Genomic DNA, 21174 nt, shown 5'->3' on the forward strand with positions numbered 1-21174 from the left:
ACACACCAGTGAGTTTTGAAATTGAAGAAATGGTTATATTGTCCAGATATAGGAAATATTTAATAAATATATGTTAAAAAGTTGGTTTAAAGCATTTTTAGTAAGTTTTGGATTGTAAATACCATCATAACAGCTGGTTAAATACATCCATTTTCCACTATACTATTTACTTGTAGCAAACATCGTATCATAAAAGTGACTTCCATTGTTACTTGCAGCAATTTTACATTTGTCAAAAACATGACATTTAAATCAACGTACAAGAGTAAAAAAATTAAACAGAATAGAACCAGAATTTTTAGTGCTATGATTGAAGTTGTCCTTGTTATATCTGTAGACACAATTGAAGGTCACTGTTTACAAAATGGTTTTACAAAATTTTGGGAGTGTGCAGTTAAAAAACCAGCAGGGCCAATGCACTTCCGCAGGCGCATTCATTGCCACAAATCTTCCGTCCGACCAAATTTGAAGACCAGTCCTCTGTTTAAAACAGAATAAAGGGACACGAGTACATAAGGGAGCAAATCAAATGCTGAGTATTGTAAATACATGATTTCAGGGAGCAAGTTGTAAATCCAGTTCCTGGTCCTGCAACCAAACTGCAATCCCAGAAATCTACTGCCTTTCCCTGCAGTTTATTCCCCCATGTCTAGTCACAAAACAGGGCTTAAGAAAAAACAGATTACAGCAAGTTTCAGTTTTAATCATTACAAAACAACTATATAAGGAATGAACAAAGGAGGATACTCTTACCCAAAAAAGATGAACGCATTCTGGAAAAACACAGCTATTCCTGGGTATACGACAGGTTTTTCTACCAAAAGAAAGAAATTCCATAAATTTTTGAGAAATAATTTTCAAGAATATCCCATCTTTGGCCTTTCAGAAACATGAAGCTGCACTATGTTAGCAAGGATAACCAGTCTGTCTTCCTAACGAACACGTGGAGATAACGCACTGCGAAGCAGCTGTAAGGAGCTGCGTTTGACAGAGGGGGTCTGTTACAACGTAGGATTCCCGACAAGGTATGGAGCTAAAGCAACAAAAAACTTGGTGCCAGCGTGACTGCGTTACAAATCTGCCTCAGTCAGATTGTTCTCGCGTGGAATTAAGACTGCCCTACGCAGCTCACAAACCCCTTTCAATGCTCTAAGAGGATGGTCCCCTCCACTCTCTGTTGCTCCATGGTGTGACACAGAAGACCAGCCTAAGCCTCACACCACTGGAAAGTTCAATTCAAGGGCTTCTGTGTCCCCCACCAATCATTTAGCTTTCCAAATAAAAGAAGCCTCTCCTGCTCTCAAACCAAAAATGTGCATCTCAAATGCAATGCTCATAAAGACTGTAATTATCACATGGCATTGCTCATCCTGTTTGGAATGCATGTGTGCTTAAGTACATATACCTATGTTTTCATATATAATGACAATACACAAAATGGGAGTGCACGTTAGTGGTGCTACGATGCACCTAACGTGCCTCAGTTTCCCTGAAAGTCCCCTGTGAATTGAGTAAGACCAAGGCTGATGAGAATGTTAATTAACCAAAACCACCAATGTGGCCTGAACTGGTGTGAAATTCACTTCAGCTCCAGGTGCAGGTAGTAGCTTTACATTTACTTAAACAACCTTACTTCCTTTCAAGAAACAAAGACTAATTCACCGCACTTTTCATGTCTTTCTCAAGACCTGCTTTCACAAAACGTTATTGTGGTACATGTTAAGGTATGAATTTAAATAGGCAATTTGAATTATTTTTTTCGCTTTTGCTAATTTAGCATATAAGCTTTGAGAGCAATTTGCACAAAACTAGTAATTTTTATTCAGGGAATAAGTGTTCACCCTGAGAATTATTGCCATATAACTGCAGCTGTTAAATTATATCAGTACAGTTCCCAGGTGACCAGGACCTGTGTTTCTAGTGAGGCTACCTGGAAGTTTGTGGCTTATAAGTAGATAAAATCCACCCCAATAACAGTAGACAGTATGAACAGTCATGAGTAGGGAACCAAAATATTAAAACTGGTCCTGCCTAGAAACTGTGCAAAAGTAAGTTCTAAAATTCAGTAGTCATTTAAAATACTTTAAACTTTTCAAAATGGATCAGGTCACATTCCATGCTGTATCTTACCTTTAACAACGTAGCCTCCAAAAAGGATCCACATGGAAGCAATCAGAGATCCAAAAGCCATCATAAACCCAATGAACAGCCAGATCCGAGCACCTTGAAAAGACGTAGGGGTGTTTTGTGTCTGGGTACAGACACTTGTGACTTTCAGCATGTTTTTGTTTCCGAGCACCTTCTGTCACACACCAGTGCTATGCACAGGCACACAGCGGGCACACTGGTACAGTTCTTACAACTTTTCCAAGCCTTAACAGCTTCCCAGATCTATGGCTGTACAACAGCCTGCACCACCGTACCTGTTTGGCCCAGACAGCCCTCACTGTAACTGTCACCCCGGACTTGTCCGTTCGACACCGCATTGATCCTGTAGCAGCAAAACAGGATAAAACTGGGTAAACATCCTGAAAGCAACAAGTGTTTACAAAACAATAGGAGAAACCTCTCACTTTCAATCTCCTACATAAAAAGCACAATCTTGCATTTCTTGGTATTTTTTAAAAAGGTGGACAAGACTAAAACTTAAAAAGCATTTTTCCAAAGACTAATAAGACTTAGACCTGTGTAACACACCTAATTTTTTAAAAAATGGTTCCTTACTATAAATATCATCAAATATAAGAAAGGTATTAGAGATACTCCGACAGTAACCTAACCCATTATTCTTAGTTACCTTTCCATTTAAAGACTATGAATTATTTTATTAATATAAGTTCTAGGAGTATGTAGCTCTGATCAAGAAATTACACTTACATTAGGAATGCAATAGTGGCTATAACCCCACAAGCATGGTATGAATGGTTGAAATCTTCCACTTTAGGATATTTTACAGCTGCATCTATGATTATCCACCAACCTGTAAAAAACTATTACAAAAGAAGGAAGAGCACAATAGCTTAAAATACAGACGCAAGCCTTTTAATAATATATAAGATTGCTCTAGGAAAAAAACACATTAATACACAAAATCATTCTTATGGTCTCCAACCGAGTCAACTGCTAGCATAACTAGTTTTGCTACCAACTTAGGAACACGGTTAAATGCAAAGCCAGAGATTTACTAATAGTTACTACAAGGGCAGAAGCTGTGAAACCAAAGTAACACGTGGCTGCAAGCACCCACAACAGATTTTGTTGTTAATTCTGCTGCTACATACAAGAAAAACACATCCTTTTTCTTCTTTTTACTTCCAAATAGCTAATATTTTTTAGCCCATCGACAGCCAACGACAGCGAAAAAGTCCAAAAGCAGCGCAAGAGAAGCTGTACGTACCAGCACTCCGGCAGCAACAGAAGCGATCGTGTTGCGTTTCTCTCCCCAGTCAACACACTCCGAGCACCTCAAGCTCTCAAGAAAACCTGACATTTTTCAGCTATCTGAAGACGTAGAGAAGAAAAAGGGACGTTTCTTTCCAAGAGGAAACCCACCACGCACCAAGGGCTGGCACGCAGCAACGCGCATCGCGCCAGGCAGGTTAAACACCGCTACAGGCTCCCCGAAAATCCCACAGGCAGGGCCCCTTCCCGAGGGAGGGCCGAGCAGAGCGGCTGACGGAGCCTGCCCACCCCCCCGACACCCGGGGCAGCGCTGGCGAGGCGCCGGCACCACAGCTGAGCCGAACACACCGCCGCTCACCGCCCCCGGCCCTCGCAGGGGGCCCCGCCGCCCTACCACGCCTGAGGCCGAGGACATCCGGCGGGGCTGCGGCCATTCAGGAGGGGGAGAAGGCGCCGGCCGAGCAGTCCTGCCGCCTCCAGGGAGCGCTCACGCCTCAGGCCGCCGCTCCGCTTACCTGAGGGCGGGCGGCCACCGTCGGCCCCGGCGGCTCACTCGGCGCGCGCGCAGCAGCCGCAACCGCCGCCCGCCAGCCAGCCGCCGTGCCGCGCGCACTGCGCATGCGCGTCGCCCCGCCGCTGCGCCCCGAGACGGGGCGGTTCCGCGCAGGCGCGCTGGGTGAAGGCGGGTGAGGGGGTGTGTCCCCCAACAGATCCTTCTGCGCATGTTCAGCAGTACGAGGAGCGAGGCGGCGATGGCGCACACTGCGCATGCGCGGGAGATGGCTCTGCGTTCCCCTTCTGCGCATGCGTCCTGGTTCCCCGTTACGTAAAGGGGGAAGTTCTAGAAGCTTCTCGGCCTCTCCCAGTCGGTACTGAGTGGCGGGAGCGGACGGCAGCGGCTGCTGTTGTTGTGAGGGCTGCGTTCTGTCGGGGCTGTATCGCGGCTTGTTCCCTGGGTGGAAGGAGCCTGGCTGGTCGCTATGGGGGTGACTCACGAAGCGGGGCTGTCCCCTCAGGCGTCGCCGCTGGAGCAGGATCCGTGCGGGGGAAGCCCGGCTGGCTGGAGGCGGTGAGTTGGCGGGGCAGCGCGGGGGCAGCTCTGTGGAGCCGCCGGCGGGGGCTGGGGTGTTCTCGCAAACAGCGGCTCTTGGGGGCCGCTGGTGGGAGGGGAGAGGCCGTTGCTCGGCTTTCGTTGGGGGTGCTGGGGGGCCGCCGTTGCGGGGCGGAGGGCAGACGTTATTCACGTTTCTCTTTGTTAACAGAAGCGCTTTGGTCTTTCACGGGAATCAGCATCGGGGGTGCCCGGCGGCTCCCAGCGGTAAGTGTCCCTAAAGCCTCTGAGGCGAAGTCCGCTGCCGCGCGGGCGGGGGGAGCGCGGTTTGCGCGCGGTTTGCCCGGTGCCGGGCGGTTGCGTGAGAGTGGGTGAGATGCGCTCAGGATGTGCGGTGTGGGAAACACTGACGTGTAAATAGCTTAGCGATGGGAGGTGGGGTGGTGTTTCAGATGGGAATTAAGCAGTTGTTTCGTCTCAGCTGTGCCCTGTACAGCGCTGGTGACCTTGGCCCTTGTTCAGAGGTGAAGCACTGAAACTTTAGCTTTAGTGGTAGCGAGGGGAACGCTGCTTACAAACTGCTGTGGAGTTTAATACCCTTGATCGGCTTCAGTAAGGCTTTAAGATTTATTTGGTTACGGATTTACAGTGAGCACCCGATAGAAATTTTGTGACGAAGCAAGCTTTCTTAAATTGTGAAGTAGTGACGTAACTCAGGGTTTAAATAATGGAGACAAGATAGTTACGCCCTGGAATAAGGTAATCTTTGTAGATATAAAATGGCTGCCACTAGCGAGGAACAGCCATTTTAATTATTAATATATAATCTTAACAAGTGTTACATCCTTTACAAGTCATATCCAGTGAATCATTAGCTGTATTTTTCACTAGTTATGTAGAATGATTTTCATAGCAGCTTACTACATACGCTGCTGGGATGTGTGGAATTTTGTGAAGATAGTTTTTTAATGTGATACAGTCAAGGAAGTGGCTGCTTTGTATCTTGAAGGTACTTCCTAGCCGGAGGAAAACAGTAAAACTTAACCTCCATAGAACTGCAGAAGAAAACTATTCAGTTCATACTGATCTGGAAGGCAAATGGTTATTTTGCATTGTAGATGCAATAGGGTGAATTTAGAACAGATTGAAGATAAAATACCTTGACAGTTCTGTTAGGAGGGGAAAAAGGTATTAGCTTGTATCCTTTTCACAAAGGTTTGTGCTTATCTAGCAAACGAAGGGTGTTAAACTTTAAACCCTCACAAACAAACCTCTTAAAAATTCCACACAGAACTACTTAAGGTTTAAACTGAAGCCTTTTTTATTTCATATATAAAAGAGTGACTACAGGAGAGGAAATGACTAAATTTAAAATTGTCATGTGCAAAACATGCTGATAAACTGGATGAGAATTGCAGGTGTGTTTAATTACCCTTGAACTTTTTGCCTATGTGTCATAATGTTTCTTTTTTTGCTGTATAAATGATTAACTTCCCCTTCCCCACCCACAACAGGAACAGAGACTGGGTATTGCAGAACACCAATAAAAACAGAACCAGCTTCTGAAAGTACCTGCATGGAGAAAATGGTAGTTACAAAAACTGATGATATGACAGACTTCATGGATGACTTAACCCTCAGCTCGCCAAAGAAGAGAGAGTCATCTTTAAGATCCAAGAGAAGTTGTGATAGGTCATCAACAAGGTCGTCTAGCAGATCCTCTTGCAGTTCACAGTCCAGTTCCAGTAGTTCCTCATCAGCTTCCTCCAGGAGTTGGAGCCGGTCCAGATCAAGGTCAAGGTCATCAGCCAGACGAAATGGTTCCCGAAGGTACAGAAGATACTCTCGTTCGTATTCCAGAAGCCGCTCGAGATCACGTGGCTACATGAGGTACCGAGGAAGGTACCATGCCAGACACTACAGGAGGTACCACCGCTCTCCTCCAAGGTACAGGTCACGCAGCAGGTCATGGTCTCGTGGAAGATCGTATTACAGAAGGTCCTATTCAAGAAGTAGATCACGTTCAAGAGGCCGAAGATACTATGGATTTGGGCGAACAATATATCCTGAGGCTTACAGAAGCTGGAGAAGCAGGTCACGAACAAGATCTCGGAGCAGGTCACCTCTCCATTTGAGTGAAAAAGGTACTTTTTTTGAGACTTTGAGAACCTCAAAACATACAGTTTACATTTATTTTAACCACGCAAATTCTCTCTGTTTACTTGCTTTATAAAGCATAACTGATAATGGCAAGATGGAAGAAAATCTCCACATGGTTATAAAAATGGATTTAAAAAAAAAATCAGAGGATATTCTTTGCAGTTCAGCTGAAGCCAGATCTCTCAAGTTCTGATGAAAATTTGACAGTTGGTACTTACATAGGTGTAGGGATAGTAAACCTGCAGTTTTTAGGCTTGTGTGAGTAGGTACGTGTTGATTTGAACAAAAGACGATGATGCTTTTTTTTTTTTTTTTTTTTCCTCTTGTAGACAAGAGAGAACTCCTGGAAATTGCAAAAGCTAATGCTGCAAAAGCTCTGGGAACAGATAACATCATCTTGCCAGCAAGCTTGAAGATCCTTACTCCTTCCAAAGAGATAAAAAATGAAAAACAGGAGCATCAAGATCCTGGAGAGTCAGCTGAGGTAAGTATGAACTGGAGTATTTCCAATGAAAAGGTAAACACATCTTAAAACTTGTCATCTGCATGGGTTTGTTACAGTCTTTAACTGTGGAGTTTGTGATTATGAATTCAAACCCTTGGACAAAACCCTCAGATTTGCCAGAATGTTTAAAAACTACTGGAGAAACCACTGTAGACTTTATGTTAAGCTGAAAGTACGGTGGACTCCTGAGAGGTGGTTGATCCACTGAGTACATGCAGGCTTCCCGGTAGTGATAGGTTGGGAAGGAGAGGTGAACTTAGTTTGGTCTTTTAAGTTCTAGTAGGATATTGCCCGTTAATTAGACTAGTTCATATGTTTCTGGCCTAAAATGAGGAGTTTCCTTACCAAACCTAGTGAATAGTGTGTTGTTTTTTTCTTTTCTTTTTTTTTAAAGGTTAAATCTTTCTACCCTTCTCAACTGTTGAAAGCTTTTCTTGTGCAACAAACTGTTTCCCAGAAATTACATACCCAAGCACACAATGCATTTTACAAACTTTATTTCTGTCTTATAGAAATCATGACTATGGTTCCAGACATGATGAAGAAAATCTGTTGGTAATTAAGGGACTTCTGGGCTGTAGCTGCTGTGAATTTAAGGGAGGGAGAAATTTGAGCAGCTTAAACTGAATTTTAGTTTGGCTCTGTTATTATAGTGTGTTAACCTGATTCATGGTAAATACAAAACTGCAATAACTGTTACATCAATGAGATGCTACTATTTCAAATGGAAGTAAACTTGCTAAGGGTTTTAGAGAAATGGTACAGGCATCCCTTTCATAATATATGCAATATATTCCAGATGTTGAGAGAGTACAGAAGAAGAGGCCTGCATCACTTGCAGATAAGTTTATTGTCATTATCCAAAGCTCTGCAGGATGAATATGCAGAACTTAATGCAAATGTACCACTACAGTTCCTTGTACGGCAGTCCATGCTTTGAGTTGTTTGAACCCTTTTTAAAACTGTAACTGGGGCATGGATATCAGCTCACACATGAATTGGCACAATGACATTGGTAAAAATACTGAATGCTTTTCAAATTGATTCAGCATTGATCTGTTTGCATATTTAGTAGCTTACAGCTACTTTTGATGTAAATATCTGAAACAGCTCTACCAGAAAGTTTGTACTCTGTCGTAACTGCCTTAACTTGCACAGAATAACGTACCCTCCCACTGAAGCTGTGTGTGCTCTTCTCTAGCAACCCAGAAGACTAGCAGAAGACACGACCAAAAGTGGGATGGAGAGATCAACCATACAGAGAAGCATTTCTTTCAGTCCTAATGTAAGTGCGATTTGGCAAGATGGAATTCCAGTACTTCATCCCTCCTGTGTTAGGCTTTTCCCAGCGTTGGTTGCCAGGTCAGGTACAGTGTTCAGCCGTGCCCAGGAAAGTGGGGCTCCATCATGAGTAATGCGTACTTGGGAAGACAAAATGCCATAACTCTGAGTTCCCCCCCCCCCCCCCCCCCATCGCCCAGTGTTATCCACTGAGCATGATGTCATACGGTGTGGAATATCCCTTTGGTCAGTTGGGGGCAGCTGTCTGGCAGTGCCCCCCCCCCCCATGTATGGCCAGTATGAGTAGCTGGAAAGTCCTCGACTGCTTAGCAACAACTGAAATATCAGCGTGTTATCAACATTATTCTCATCCTAAATCCAAAACACAGGACTGCACCAGCTGCTAGTAAGAAAATTAACTCTTACCCAGCTGAAACCGGGACAGTGGCTTGTCCCTGGAGTGGGGTGCCCCGAGTTACATGTTTAGCGATATCTTAATAACTCAGAACTAAGGAAAAAGCAACTTCCCTGAATCCTGTGTCAGTTAAGTATATGAAAACATTTGTCTTGTCAGCACAGATAAATCCCTTGAAGTTGGCAGGACTTAGTATGTCCCTTCTTGTTCTAGCATCTTTAAAGGAAATCTCTCTTTCCAGAATACAATGGCAAAACCAGTGCTGCAGAAGCCAGTGAGCCATGTTGTAAAAGAACCAGCAATTTCTCCGGGAAGAGAAGAGGACAGAAAGGGAAGTCCCTATGGGCAGTGGGTTCCCGTCAAGAAGGAGGAGAAGAAAACATTTTTAAACTTCTCACCTAAAAATGCAGTGTTCCGGGCACGCTAGCATATTTTTTTTTCACTGTCTCCAACTGCAGCATTGTGCATACTTCAGTAGTGAGATCTGAAATTTTCTGATTGAGTTGAAGACTTGTTAATACTGAGTATTTATTTTGTGATCTTAATTTTGGAATCTTAGGTTTCTCTTTCAGATGTAGAGCACAGTGATCCAGAAGCCACAGGTGGGAATCTTGTGTATATTTGTAAATATTTTTGTATTGCTTTAATGGACTAGAACTTCCAGGTGGGTAACTTTTTCTAAACAATAGCTTCAGTAGCTGTTATTTTGAACTCTTGACTTACATTGTGTAACTGTTTACTTCAAGTAAATAAACTTTAGTTTCACACTGGCTTCTCTGTGTGTCAAGTGTTAGACCTGCATTGGGTGATAAGTTGACCTTGTACTGTAAGTGGTTATTTCCAGGTTTAGCTTTCCCTTGCCCCGCTGTTACCTCAAAGCGCAGCAGAAGAGAACTTCTGCATTGTTCTGGAAGTAGACTTTCATGCTGGAACCTCTCCTGCCCAGGCTGTGGCTGGTTCAGGGCCTCCAGAGTAGCTTCCCTGGGTGCCTCTCTAAGTGGAGAGCTCATGTGGCAGCCCCTACTCGGAAACCCCACTGCTGTGTGTAAGGCTGTCAGCATTGTCCCTGTCGGAAGCACCGCACCTCAGCAGCTGTCACTTCTGCTGACTTGTAATGCTGAACTTGACTTAGTGCTGCCTTGTGCTTCGGTGTAGGTTGCTTTAAACCCAGTCTCTAAAGGCAGTAAGCAAACTGTGAAGTTAGTGGAGGTGGCGTTGCAATACCAACAGTACAGGTTATGCTGCTTGTCACTGGTGAGAGCTCCAGAACGCAGTGGAACAGCGCGCTCTGCTCCGCGGCTTACATGGACCTTTGCGAAGGAAGGTATTGCAAGCATGTCAATGTGCTGATGCATGCTTTCGGGAGCAGCTAAATCTCATTTTTTGTAAAAATAAATGGCTAGTAAAATAAACTGATGTTGACTCCTCCAGTCTGGAAGCTTCTTTAAGAAACTTACAAGCGGTGGCTGGCAAACATGCTAAGGATTATGTGGCTAAGGATTATTTTATGGCAACTTGAGGTTCATGCCTGAGCTGGCCCCTATTCCTCGCTCCCCCTTGGGGAGGAGGAGGGGTGGGTTTGCTGCCTGGGTGGTGGGACAGCCATGCTGTGCAGGCGCTGCCTGCAGGAGACAGCCATACAGGACATGCGTCTTCCTCAAGCATTCTACCTTCTTGCTAAATGCGTCTTTTGAGGGGCTTCACCAGTCTTCAGCTACTGGAGAATGAAGACAAGCTTTATCCTAAATTAAGTGATAAGAGTTTGTGTTTATTTAGAATATGAAATTGCATAAGCTGGTCACTTCTGCAAGTAATTGTTACACAAGTTACTTCTACAAAGTATTTTCTGCAGGCAATTTGAACTTGTATCAGAATCTCTACACCAAACCAACAGACACAGGGCGGTTGTGTGTGCAGCTCAGACGGCCGTTCCTCTCTCCAAGTTCTGTTTGATCTCGGCCGTGTACTTCCCATAGAACCTCTCTGCCTTCTTGTTGAACTTGGCGTTTCTTTCGTTGATGTAGTCGATGTCTGCATCGTCATTGTAAGGACGCCGGCGACTGTACTTTTCACGCTTTTCAATTCTGTAAGGCAAAACCAGCAGTGGTTGAAGATCTGTGGGTGGATCCAATTGCCTGTCAGACACTTTGTTTTATCTTAGTGTTTACTTACTGCTTTTCAAGGTCTGCAACCATCCTGTCAACCCCTTCCTTAGATGGCACGTGAGTTCCATGGAGGAGACTGTCAGACGTGGGATAAAGTGCTTCACCGCTAGACAAGAGTAAAAGGAGAGCAGCAGTTTACACGCCTGTACCAATTGCTTTGAGATTTAACTGCTTCTGTTTGATTCTTAAATTAACACTTCAGGGCATTTAACTCGCATTGAACTGTGGGGCACGTGTGAGAACATGACACAAAAACCAAACTCCCTCAGTTGTGCTGAGCCACCAGCACATGCCTACGGAAGGCACAGAAATCCTGCACTGGCATCCTAAATCCGTCTGAATGCAAACTTGGCGAGTTCTCATCGGTTGGTCTGCTTAAACCAGGCCAGGCTGCGTAAAAACCCCAAAACTACTCTGAGAAACAAGAGTTATCTATTCACGCATTTAATACGGCCTGATTGACAAAATACTACTTCAAACTCAGTAATGCCAAGATTGAAAAAATAAACCTCATCAGTTACACCACTCCCCCTCTTGCCTGCTGCAGCAGAACTGATCAGGCCGTGCATTTTAAGATCATGTTAAAAGAATAATTAATACCACAGAGTATATGAGAACAGGTGTGCACTTAGTCTTTAGTGTTTGCTAATGTAGAAATACCACAGATGGTATCAGGTGACTGAAATCACACTTACTACTGCTCTTTCAGCTTCTCATACTGCTCCAGGTCAGGTTTGATCTGCCGGGTCAGCCTCTGGTACTTGCGCAGCTGTGCAGCCGCGTAATCTTGAAAAGAAAATTAATTAGCGTCAAGGAGAAGGTTTTTATTTCACAGCTCATACTAATAAAGGTGTTCACTATAAACCTGGATAAGCCACTACCTGAAAATCCGAGATCTGGATTCTTCCTCTTCTTTCTCCTTTCCCACCTCTCAGCATCCTCAGCGCTGATCTCCAGCAGTTTAACTCGCTCGTAGTCTTCTCCTCTTGCTGCACATTCCTAACACAGCACAAAGAACGCTTTGGTTTTAACAATAAGAGCGGCTGAGGATCAAGCTTAGGACTGCCTAGAGCAGTCCAGTCAACCTCTAGTGCAGGACAGCAATTCAGATCATTGAGAGTCTAATTAGGAGATGGATTTTTTGAGGGTGGCGTCTGCATGACTGCGTAGCCACGGCAATGGTGGCCCAGCTTCCCTGCCGCCGCTTGGACTTACAGGAAGCTGCAATTGTGTGTTTACCTTCTTTTTTTCCTCCACCTTCAGCTCCCACTCCAGCCGAGCTTTTTTGGCTTCCCAGTTTGCCGGCAATTTAAGCCTTTTATCTTCTTCCACCACTTCTTGGTGATTCAGCTTGCGAGCCTCATTCTAGGAACAAAACCGTTTGTTACCAAACTCCAGAGACGTGGGGCAACCCTCGATCGCACAAACAAGAAAAGCGGAGCCCGCGAGGACCACGGGCACCCGTCCCGGGAGGGGGCCAGGCCGCTGGTCTCCGATCCCGCCATGTTAAAACGCCGCATCTGCGACGGGAGAAGCGAACCGGCGGCACAACGCGCCCGGGAGCACCGGGGTGCGGCCAGCCTATGCGGGACAACCCCCGCCGTTCCTTCCGCACCGCTTCCCCGTGCATCGGGGGCAGCGCCGGTCCCGCTCCGACCCCGGCCACCGCGTACCCGCTTCATGTGGAGCTCACGGAACTTGCGCAGCCGCTCCTCCCGCTTCTGCGCCGCCGCCGCCGCCGCCGCCGTGCTAGGCCGCGCCTCGTCTTCCGAGCCCGAGCCCTGAAACAACCCACACTCAGCCACCGGCACAGCGTCGGGACACCCCTCCCGCTCTCCATCTCCACCCGACCCCCTTCGCCGCCGCCTCACCCCGCCATCGGGATCCGGAGCCGCCAAACCGCCCAGCGTCAACACCTCGGCCGCCATTGCGCTCGGCGAACACTTCCGCTTCCGGTCTCGCCGACTTCCTGCCGGGCAGCGGCCGCGGCGCTCGGGCGCCCCCCAGCGGGCGGGAGGTGCTGCCGCCCCTTTCCCGCTGCCTTCCCCTCACCTCGGGCGGCGGCGGCGGGAGCAGGGCCCGGGGATGCTCCGCGGACCAGGCCGAGGCCAGCCCCGTTACACCGACCCTCGGGGGTCCTCCCATGCCGGGTTCAAAGCTTTTTCCTCCCCCCCCCGGAGCCGGAGAGGGTTCAAGCGCTGCTCCCTGCTAGCGCTTGGCAGCTGGGTGTGCTGCTGCCCTCTGTGCGGCCCGGGGTCCCAATGGACGGTTGTGAGGCGGCCCCAAGGCCCTGTCGCCCTCTGGCACCCTGGAGCCAGCCTTCCACTCGTGTGCTTTGGGCTTTACGGGCTTAATTTCGGTGTGCCGAAGAAAATCATGGAATCCTACACAAGCAGGGGGTGGCAGGGATCTCTGGAGCTCACCCAGTCCAACCCCTGCCAGAGTGGGGTCACCCAGGGCAGGTTGCACAGGACGGCGTCCAGGCGGGTTTGAGTATCTCCAGAGGAGACTCCACAGCCTCCCTGGGCAGCCTCTTCCAGTGCTCTGCCACCCTCACAGTGAAGAAGTTCCTCCTCGTGTTGAGATGGAACTTCCCGCGTTCCAGTTTGTGCCCGTTGCCCCTCGTCCTGTCACTGGGCACCACTGGAAAGATCTGGCCCCATCCTCTTGCCGCCCGCCCTTGAGATATGGGTCGGCATCGCTGAGATCCCCTCTCAGCCCTCTCTCCCCCGGGCTGAAGAGCCCCCGGGCTCTCAGCCTCTCCTCATCGAGATGAGCAGATGAAAAGCAGTGACTCTCATTTTTTATCTTTAGAGGCAGATTTAAGGCTTTGTCGCTGCATCTCAGAGCCGCCTGGAAAGCAATCTGTAAATTACCGCTGTACTCCAGACACTGATGTTCGGGTAGGCAACCTACTGCGGGCTTGAAGTGACTCCGTGGTTTAGTAAACACTGTTAATCAACCTGTTTCTCTTCTTCCGAGGAATCAATGGGGTGACACAAACTTTACAGTCAAGTTGAGGAAGTGGCACGTGAAGCAGATGAACTCTGCTGCGCCTCAGCTCACCTGGGAGCACTGGTGAGGTCCAGGGTAGAGGCTGGTGAAGGATGAGAAACCAAACAGCAGCATTCCTCTCTCGTGGCCCCTCTGGGAATCCCTCGGGTTACCCACAAGAGGGAGAAAGTTGCAGCTCTCACAGGAAACGAAAAGTTTTGCTGCAACTTCTGAGCAAAGGAATTAAAAATTTGCATAATGTTGCTGGAGTGGCCGGGATCTTCCAACCTTACAAAGCCAAATGCAGATTTATTACAAGGGTTTATCAGCAATATGGATATGCACACAAAAATGCATCTATGTTTATGTACGGGTAATGTCTTTATACGAATACAGTAAAGGTAAAAGAGTTCAGGACTTTTGTTTTTCTTTGAAGAAAAGATCCAAATTAAGGTTAAGAATTGCCAGCTGACAATATGTTTTTTAAATTGACCTTCTCAGCTGCGGCTCGTGACTTTCCAGCAGAGGGAAACGCAGCACAAGCGATGAGGGGTTGTGGCAATGGCAGGCAGCCCTGGCAAACGCAAACTATCTCTGTTCTCTTTTAACTTCACTTTTTTCCGCTGCCAAACTCTGATGCATGCTGAGTGATTAAAAATATCAAATACAGTGTTACCCAGCAAGGAGTCAAGTCAGAGGAAAAAAAAGAAACCCAACCTAGTGAAGCCAGCGCTGTAAAACTGAGCAGACTGGGGCAAAGAATGGGCGGCAGAAGGCTTTTAAATAGCCCTGTTGGCAGTATCTGAAGAAAAAGGAGAGGATTGTGCCGATGCGGTTTGGGTTTTGGGTATCCCCCCCTCACCTGCCTTCTCCATATCCCTGCAGCTTGGCTGGGAGTTGTCAGATTTCCATGCACATGGAACGAGCTGCCACCGCACTGGGGACAGGGACCACTGGTGCGGGAAGAGGAGGGATTTCTGAAAGAAGCAGCCAGCACGGTGCTTGGTGTCGTTGTGCAGTAAATTGGGCAGTGCGCTGTCAAAATCTGAGTTACATCCTGGGGCCGCGGCTTTACTGATATCTCTCTGCTCCATCTGGGGTTCCTGTCCTCTCTGCCCTGAGGTTGTCCCTCAGGTCCTGTCCTCGCCGGCTCTGAGCCCTTTGCAGCGAGGGGTGTCCCCACCGCCTGCGTAGGTGGCCCCATGGAAACCTTTTTTTAGCGAAGATGATCAGTGCATGACTGAGTGCCCGCAGCAGCAACGCCGGCCGTGTCCCGGCCAGTCTCGGTGCTTGTAAAGAAGAGTAGCAGGATCCGGCCCTGCTCACGCGCCCTAAGATGGTGCTGTGCTTCGTGGTCCACTCCACGTCCCTCACATGTGGGACTTGATTGCTACGCTTGGGATGAGAGTTTTGGGAGCAGGGAGGGATGCTGGCCTGGCTCTCGGACACATGAAACTGCATCAGCTGTGCCCCACCACAGCTCCCACCTGCGGTCCCTTGACCGGCCTTTTATTTTCTGGAGCATCCAGACGATCCCCCGTGACACCTGAGCGCTGGGTGGCTCCGTGTCTCCTCCCAGCACAGATAGGAGCGAGCAGGGGGGCGAGGGGCAGGGGAGGAGGGAGGGCTCTGGGCAGAGGCTGCCCCGAATATCTGCTCTGCGACATGGAGGTAGCCACAGCTCAGCTGCAGAATGAGGCCATCAGCCACTTGCGTACTCGCTACCCTTTTATTTAATCACGGGAAGCCGGATGGTTTTTATGGCTTTGTGCAGTGCCTTGGCCCAGCCAAGCCCGGAGCTCGGTGGAGCCTCTTTTCCCTTCCCGCTGCCGTAATGCAGTTAGAAAATAAACCCAAGAGGTTTCCCTGGCTTCTGCGGATTTGTTTCTGGGTCCCACGCCAGCTCAGGCAGCCCGGTTCCTGGTGCAGGTGCCGAGTGCCTCCCCAGCTCGGCGGTGCTGCTGCGAATCCCAACCTGGCCTGAAAAAGCAGGGAATTCACCCAAACCCGCCTCGTGCCAAGGAGCGGGGACTGGTCCTGCGCGGGCTGACAGTGAGTACATGCAGATCTGCTCTTGCTGTCACTTACAGTTAATTTATTTTTAGATTAAAAAATGTTTTTATTTCTCATGCACACAGAATTGGCACTGCTTTTTTGGGTCGTAGCTGACTCCATTGTCTTCTCCAGTTATGCCTCCCCTGCAGTGCCGAAATGAAAAATTCCAGTTACATATTGTACAGGGGATGGGAGCTCGGAGGAACTGACTCATCTCGGTTATATTTGTCCTTTTCAAAGGGGAAGATCCTGGTCGAGGGGGTGGGGGGGGAACAGCATCGGTTATCTCTCATCCACCACAGCAAACGTGATGCTTTTATCGGGGGTCCGTCGGGCGCACGGCCGAGTCTCCCCGCGAAGGCACCCGGGTGTCCTCGCAGCGCGAAGCTCCTCGGGCTGCTCAGACAGTCGGGGCAGCGGGGAAGGGAGGGGTTTGTGTCGTTTCTCAGAAAAATAATTGTGGCTCCAGCGTGACAGAGGCCACAGCGCACTCCCCAGGGCGTCAGCCAAGCCCCGGCGTGACACCAAAGCATGGGTGTGCAATGCCACAGTTTGGGTGTGCAATGCCACAGTTTGGGTGTGCAATGCCACGGTTTGGGTGTGCAGTGTTGTGGTTTGGGTGTGCAATGCCACGGTTTGGACATGCACTGCCATGGCTTGGGTGTGTAGTGTTGTGGTTTTGGTGTGCAATGCCGCAGTTTGGGTGGTGCAATGCCACAGTTTGGGTGTGCAATGCTGTGATTTGGGTGTGCAGTGCCATGGGTTGGGTGTGCAGTGCCGCAGTTGGGTTGTGTAGTGCCATGGTTTGGGTGTGTAGTGCCGCGGTTTGGGATGTGCAATGCCGCGGTTGGGGTGTGCAATGCCACGCTTTGGGTGTGCAGTGCCACAACTTGGACGTGCCCTGCCGTGGGTCCTTGCGGTGGGTGTAGGCGCCGCTGGAGAGGGCGGGACGGTGTCATGCTCCGCTGCGACCAAGGACCGCTCTTCTCCCCTCGGTCCCCGCAGGGGAGCTCGCCCCTCCCCAGCCGCTGCGTGTCACTTGGGTGCCGTCACGTGCAACCTGCCACATGGGCTTCTCGCGTGTCAGAAGGGAGCCGTGAGCGTGCTGGGGGATGTGATAAGGCCCCGGCATGCGGTGGCGTGAGTACAGCTCTCCTGCGCGGTCCCAGCAGCTGCAGGAGCCGCTTCCACTTCCTGCCCGTCCCTGCCTGTGCAGCGCAGCTCCATGCTGTTCAACAGCTGCCGCGCTCCATCCTGTTTCGTGATGAAAGGTGCTTTAGAAGCGGAAGAAAGTTATGATGATCAGGAGAAATAATGTACAGGCAGGGCTGGAGACAAGGCAAGCCTGCGCTCATCCCGCTCCCAGCCCCTGGGATGGGTGGTGGCGGTGGGGGGATGGACATCCTCAGCCGAGCAGCGGCGCGGGGACCCTTCCCCGCCTCTGATTTTGGGGGAAACCGCAGGGGTGAGCGTGGGTGGCACAGACGGGGTTGGTTTGCCGTGCTCCTGCTGGGCCAGCTCGCTGCGGTGCCATGCCGGTGGCATGCCGACATCTGGGAATTTCAGACCCGTGGCCAAATCTCCTTTGTCACCGGGATGAAAAGCGGGGACAGGAGGAGAAGCAGCGCCCAGGATGCCCACATGGCCCCGGGGTGCCGGGGGCGACCGTGCTGGGAAGCCCTTTGCAAGCAGAAGCGCTGGTTTGGGTAAAGAACACCAGACCTAAAACGTGCATAGGACCGAATCAAACTTGCAATAACGGCGTTAATCCAGTGAGATGGGCGACATACTTGTCTACTGGAGATTAAGATTAATTAGAGCGTATTTACTTATTGGAACAGATCTAATATATTGCTTTATTGCGTGTAGTCATTAACCGTGAAGAAATTGGGAGAGAGGGGAAACGTGAAGATCGTTTGGTTTTTAGGTAGAAGCGAAGCTGGTTTTCTTTCAGTCCGGTTCCTTTCAATCACAGACTACTGTTTGTGTCCTGTTGGGTTGCAATTATAATCTTTCAGATCAGACACATAATCATTGGGCTGGAGAGCAAAAAGTACCTGGGTAATGTGCTTAACAGAAATTAACCTGGTTACGTTCGTACTCTATTGAAAATGAGAAAGTGCTGATGGTCAAAATCAATTCCTCCCCAGCCAAATTACTGCAGGGCTGGCTTAGGGTTTCAGCTAAATGCTCAACCCTCAAACAATGAGCCTGATTGTATTGAATTAGGCTCCTGATCATATAGTTCAAATGATCACAACGGTTTGCCTTTAATGCTAGCAGGGAGCGGGTGGGCAAGATAGAAATCCCCCCCTCTTTTCCCCCGGGACCACGCGGAGGGTCCCGCTGGGTGTCCCCGGTGCCGGCCCAACGAGGGGCTGCGGGCGAGCTTTGCTCACGCCATCCCTTCCCCATCGGTGCGGGATCACAGCTTGGATTGGGACGACGGGCTGGGGAACGTGGGGCGGGATGGTTTGGGATTCGCAGCCCTAAGGGCCGATAAATCCCAGCCTTCCCGGGGAGGCTGATGTTTCTTTTGGAGACTTCTTAAGTGCCCGGAGAGCGGGGCAGGTCTCCGCAGCGCTTGTCAACTCCTGCCCGGTTACATCTTTTCCCTTAAAAGCCGGAACCTCGCGGAGTTTCCTGGATGAGAGCACCTCAGTCATTAACCGTGAATTTCAAATGAAGCAGATTTACAGTATATATCACAGAAATATGCCGGTGTGAGACAGCGGCGGGGCGGCCCGGGGTGCTCGCCTCTGCGTTTCTCCCCTCGCTGGGCTCTGGCCGGGAAGCGGCCCGGCCCCTGTGCTGCCCTCGAGCATCACCCGCCGGCCCGGCCGCCCCGGCAGCGTGCCGCAGCACCGCACGCTTCGGGAGGTGCCAGGCTGGTTCTCTGCACCGATGGGTCCCGCCGGCCCCTGCGGGATGGGGGATGCCTTCAGGGCTCCCAAAACCCAGCAGCAGCAGGGATCGATTGCTGGGAGCGGACGTTTCCTTGGGGGAATGTGACAAGTGGCAATTAATTAGCTGTCAGTAATGGGGAAGGATGGGACCTGTGGTCCTGCTGTTGCAATTAGGAGGGGGAAGGATGCTGGAGGGAGGAATGCTGTGAGCTGGGCAGCGTGGTGGGGGACACTCCTGCTGTTGGTCCCAACGCGAATGATACTGAGTCCACAGCTCCGCGGGGGTCCCGAGAGGCTGCCCTGGACGCTGGGGCTTTGCTTCCCTCCCTGCTGTGGGGCACGGGGCTCGGGACACGGCCATCCTGCCGGGATGCCGTGCCAGGAGGGACCCATCCCCGGCCGGTGGGGGAGCAGCCTCTCCCGGCACGGAGGGAGGATAACGTAACGTTTTCCCCGATCAATGAAGATTTTGGTTTGTGAGTTATTAGCCTGGTGTCATAAACTATCTCAAAACCACAAAAGTAAAATAATAAATCTCCCTGTTTACCTCCTGTGCGTTGTTTTTAAGTACCAAAGTCCCTCCAGGCATCTGTTCAATATTGCATCGGCCAAACGCGAACACAAATCACAAAGATGAAGCCGGATTTGGGGGAATATTAGTCAGTCTTTGCTCTTTTCCAGCACTCGGCGGTGTGCAGGGAAGCTCCCGTGGGCTCGCTGGGCACCGTGAGCCAGCGCCGACCTCGTGGCGAGCGCAGGAGTGCCGGGGCTGAGCAGGGCCGGGGAAGCGCAGGGCGATGCCGCCGTGGCTCCCAGGGACATCCCTGTCCCATGTGGGTCCCATCGAACATTTGGGACGCCTCTCCCCCCTGCCTCGCCGTCCCCCGGCCCGTGCATTTTTTGCCACCGCAGAGATGGAGCTCTCCCAGTCTGACCATCGCTTTCTTGTAACCCCGCGCTGAGCCCCCCTGTGTGGGAAGCGCACTTTAGTCATCATTAAATATTAAAGGGCAGCGGGTGCTGGTAAGCAGCAGGCACCTCACCCCCAAACCGCGGTTCATCGGCAGTGATGGGGGCACAGCGGCCAGCTCCCCCCAGGGCTCCCAGTGCTCCCAGTACACCGCCCCTGGGTGCTAACCCAGAGGTGCTGGGGGTCCATGGGGCACCCATGCCAGCAGAGGTGCCGTGCCCCCCTCGCCCCCATCCTCTACCCAGTGCCCCGGGGAGCCTGGAGGTGTCAGGGTGTCTCCTGCCCCCCCCCGAGCCTCCCTGCCCTTCCCGCCAGCCACAGCTTTTCTTTTTAAATACGCTTCTGGTCGCTCTTCCCAGTATTTTTGTCTCCTGGCCGTGGCCGCTGCATCCTCCCTCATCATTAACTGCCTGCGTTGGGTTGCTCCGTGGTTTTCCCCTATCCCAGCGGTCTTCCCCCATCACTACCCACCAGAACAAACCTTTCAAAGAAGAAAAAAAAGAACGGTAGAGGCTATTTCAGGCAGGGCCAGGGCCGGTAGGTTCCCCTCCGTGGCGCTGGGAGCCGGATCTGGGGGAAAACTTCCAGCGGCAAAGAGGAACCCTGCGCCCGGCCGGGGCCGAGACCTGGGAGGAAAAAGCAGATTGCAGAGGCAGGAGAGGAGGGCCGGGATGCGGGAGCTCATCCCGGAGCGCTGCACAGCTCCGGGGAGGGACGCTGGAAACCCAGCCTGCGCTTCGGGCGGGAAGCAATTAGGGTTGGGGTTTGATGGCTTTTAACGGGGGGAGTTCAGAGAAGAGAGACGGGGCCACGTTGCCTCTTTTCCAGGGGGATGCGAGCTGCACGTCGCTGCTCACCGCGGAGCAGTCGGTGATGTGGTGCATCGGGGCGCGTCGCTGCAGCGGCACCGCTGCGCGTCGGCTCTGCTAACGAGCCCCGGGAAGGAGCCGGGGCGCAGGCTGCTCCCCGCGGGACACCCCGACCCCGCGCGCAGCCTCTCTCTTGGCAGAGCGGCGCTGGGAAACGTGTCGTTTCCCGTCTCGACACCTGGATTTCGGGAACCCCCACGCTGTTCAAAGCCGGAGAGGGGAGGAAGCCGGCCCCTTCCCGGACCACGGGGAGCCGGAGCGGGGTCCCGCTCCCTCCGTGTCCCGCAAAGCCGCCCCACGGCCGCTGCAGGACTCGGGTTCACAGGGCTGGAGAACCGAAAGGAGCCGAGTGGGAGACTTTGGGGGGCGCAAAGCTGAGCTCCCCGCGCTCCCCAGCCCCG

At 50.6% G+C, this 21174-nt stretch overlaps 3 protein-coding genes across 6 annotated transcripts; 1 reads left to right on the top strand and 2 right to left on the bottom strand.

Annotated features, from left to right (window-relative positions):
* Positions 1-15: 15 nt before the first annotated feature.
* On the bottom strand, positions 16-4050 carry TMEM50A (transmembrane protein 50A). Of its 2 annotated transcripts, none has more exons than XM_082494083.1 (7): positions 3918-4050; positions 3398-3501; positions 2878-2990; positions 2424-2491; positions 2131-2223; positions 754-814; positions 16-480 (listed from the first exon to the last, which is right to left on the bottom strand). In XM_082494083.1, exons 2-7 carry the CDS (start codon positions 3488-3490, stop codon positions 435-437), a joined length of 474 nt encoding a protein of 157 aa, XP_082350209.1. In that variant the 5' UTR covers positions 3491-3501; positions 3918-4050; the 3' UTR covers positions 16-434. The 2 variants fall into 2 exon arrangements, with proteins under 2 accessions (XP_082350209.1, XP_082350210.1); XM_082494084.1 differs by lacking the exon at positions 3918-4050 and adding an exon at positions 3890-3904 and having other exon boundaries at positions 3398-3500.
* A 123-nt stretch (positions 4051-4173) lies between these two features.
* On the top strand, positions 4174-10238 carry RSRP1 (arginine and serine rich protein 1). 3 transcript variants are annotated; one of them, XM_082494187.1, is made up of 7 exons: positions 4189-4471; positions 4665-4720; positions 5968-6283; positions 6407-6597; positions 6943-7097; positions 8320-8403; positions 9056-10238. In XM_082494187.1, exons 1-7 carry the CDS (start codon positions 4383-4385, stop codon positions 9239-9241), a joined length of 1077 nt encoding a protein of 358 aa, XP_082350313.1. In that variant the 5' UTR covers positions 4189-4382; the 3' UTR covers positions 9242-10238. The 3 variants fall into 3 exon arrangements, 2 of the variants coding, with proteins under 2 accessions (XP_082350313.1, XP_082350312.1); XR_014269949.1 differs by having other exon boundaries at positions 4174-4471; positions 5968-6597; positions 7631-8403; positions 9056-9120; XM_082494186.1 differs by having other exon boundaries at positions 4190-4471; positions 5968-6597.
* Positions 10239-10567: 329 nt separating this feature from the next.
* Positions 10568-12917, bottom strand: SYF2 (SYF2 pre-mRNA splicing factor). Its single transcript, XM_082494254.1, has 7 exons — positions 12851-12917; positions 12653-12760; positions 12219-12344; positions 11861-11978; positions 11675-11765; positions 10987-11085; positions 10568-10898 (listed from the first exon to the last, which is right to left on the bottom strand). The coding sequence occupies exons 1-7, from the start codon at positions 12905-12907 to the stop codon at positions 10733-10735; spliced, it is 765 nt and encodes a 254-aa protein (XP_082350380.1). The 5' UTR covers positions 12908-12917; the 3' UTR covers positions 10568-10732.
* Positions 12918-21174: the final 8257 nt, after the last annotated feature.

Source organism: Vanellus vanellus, assembly GCF_965231255.1.
Source record: "Vanellus vanellus genome assembly, chromosome: 22".
NCBI classification, from domain to species: domain Eukaryota; kingdom Metazoa; phylum Chordata; class Aves; order Charadriiformes; family Charadriidae; genus Vanellus; species Vanellus vanellus.

Bases quoted from the DNA above. Each gene is read 5' to 3' on its own strand.
- SYF2 (XM_082494254.1), bottom strand. From the start codon at position 12,907: ATGGCGGCCGAGGTGTTGACGCTGGGCGGTTTGGCGGCTCCGGATCCC. The intron at 12,345-12,652 runs GTACGCGGTGGC...TTTTGTTCCTAG, and splicing joins GTGAGCTCCACATGAAGCGG to AATGAGGCTCGCAAGCTGAA. The intron at 10,899-10,986 runs GTAAGTAAACAC...TTTGCCTTACAG, and splicing joins GTTGCAGACCTTGAAAAGCA to AATTGAAAAGCGTGAAAAGT.
- TMEM50A (XM_082494083.1), bottom strand. From the start codon at position 3,490: ATGTCAGGTTTTCTTGAGAGCTTGAGGTGCTCGGAGTGTGTTGACTGG. The intron at 2,991-3,397 runs GTACGTACAGCT...CTTTTGTAATAG, and splicing joins CTGTTGCTGCCGGAGTGCTG to TTTTTTACAGGTTGGTGGAT. The intron at 2,492-2,877 runs GTAAGTGTAATT...TTGCTGCTACAG, and splicing joins GCCACTATTGCATTCCTAAT to GATCAATGCGGTGTCGAACG.
- RSRP1 (XM_082494186.1), top strand. From the start codon at position 4,383: ATGGGGGTGACTCACGAAGCGGGGCTGTCCCCTCAGGCGTCGCCGCTG. The intron at 6,598-6,942 runs GTACTTTTTTTG...TTCCTCTTGTAG, and splicing joins TCTCCATTTGAGTGAAAAAG to ACAAGAGAGAACTCCTGGAA. The intron at 8,404-9,055 runs GTAAGTGCGATT...CTCTCTTTCCAG, and splicing joins GCATTTCTTTCAGTCCTAAT to AATACAATGGCAAAACCAGT.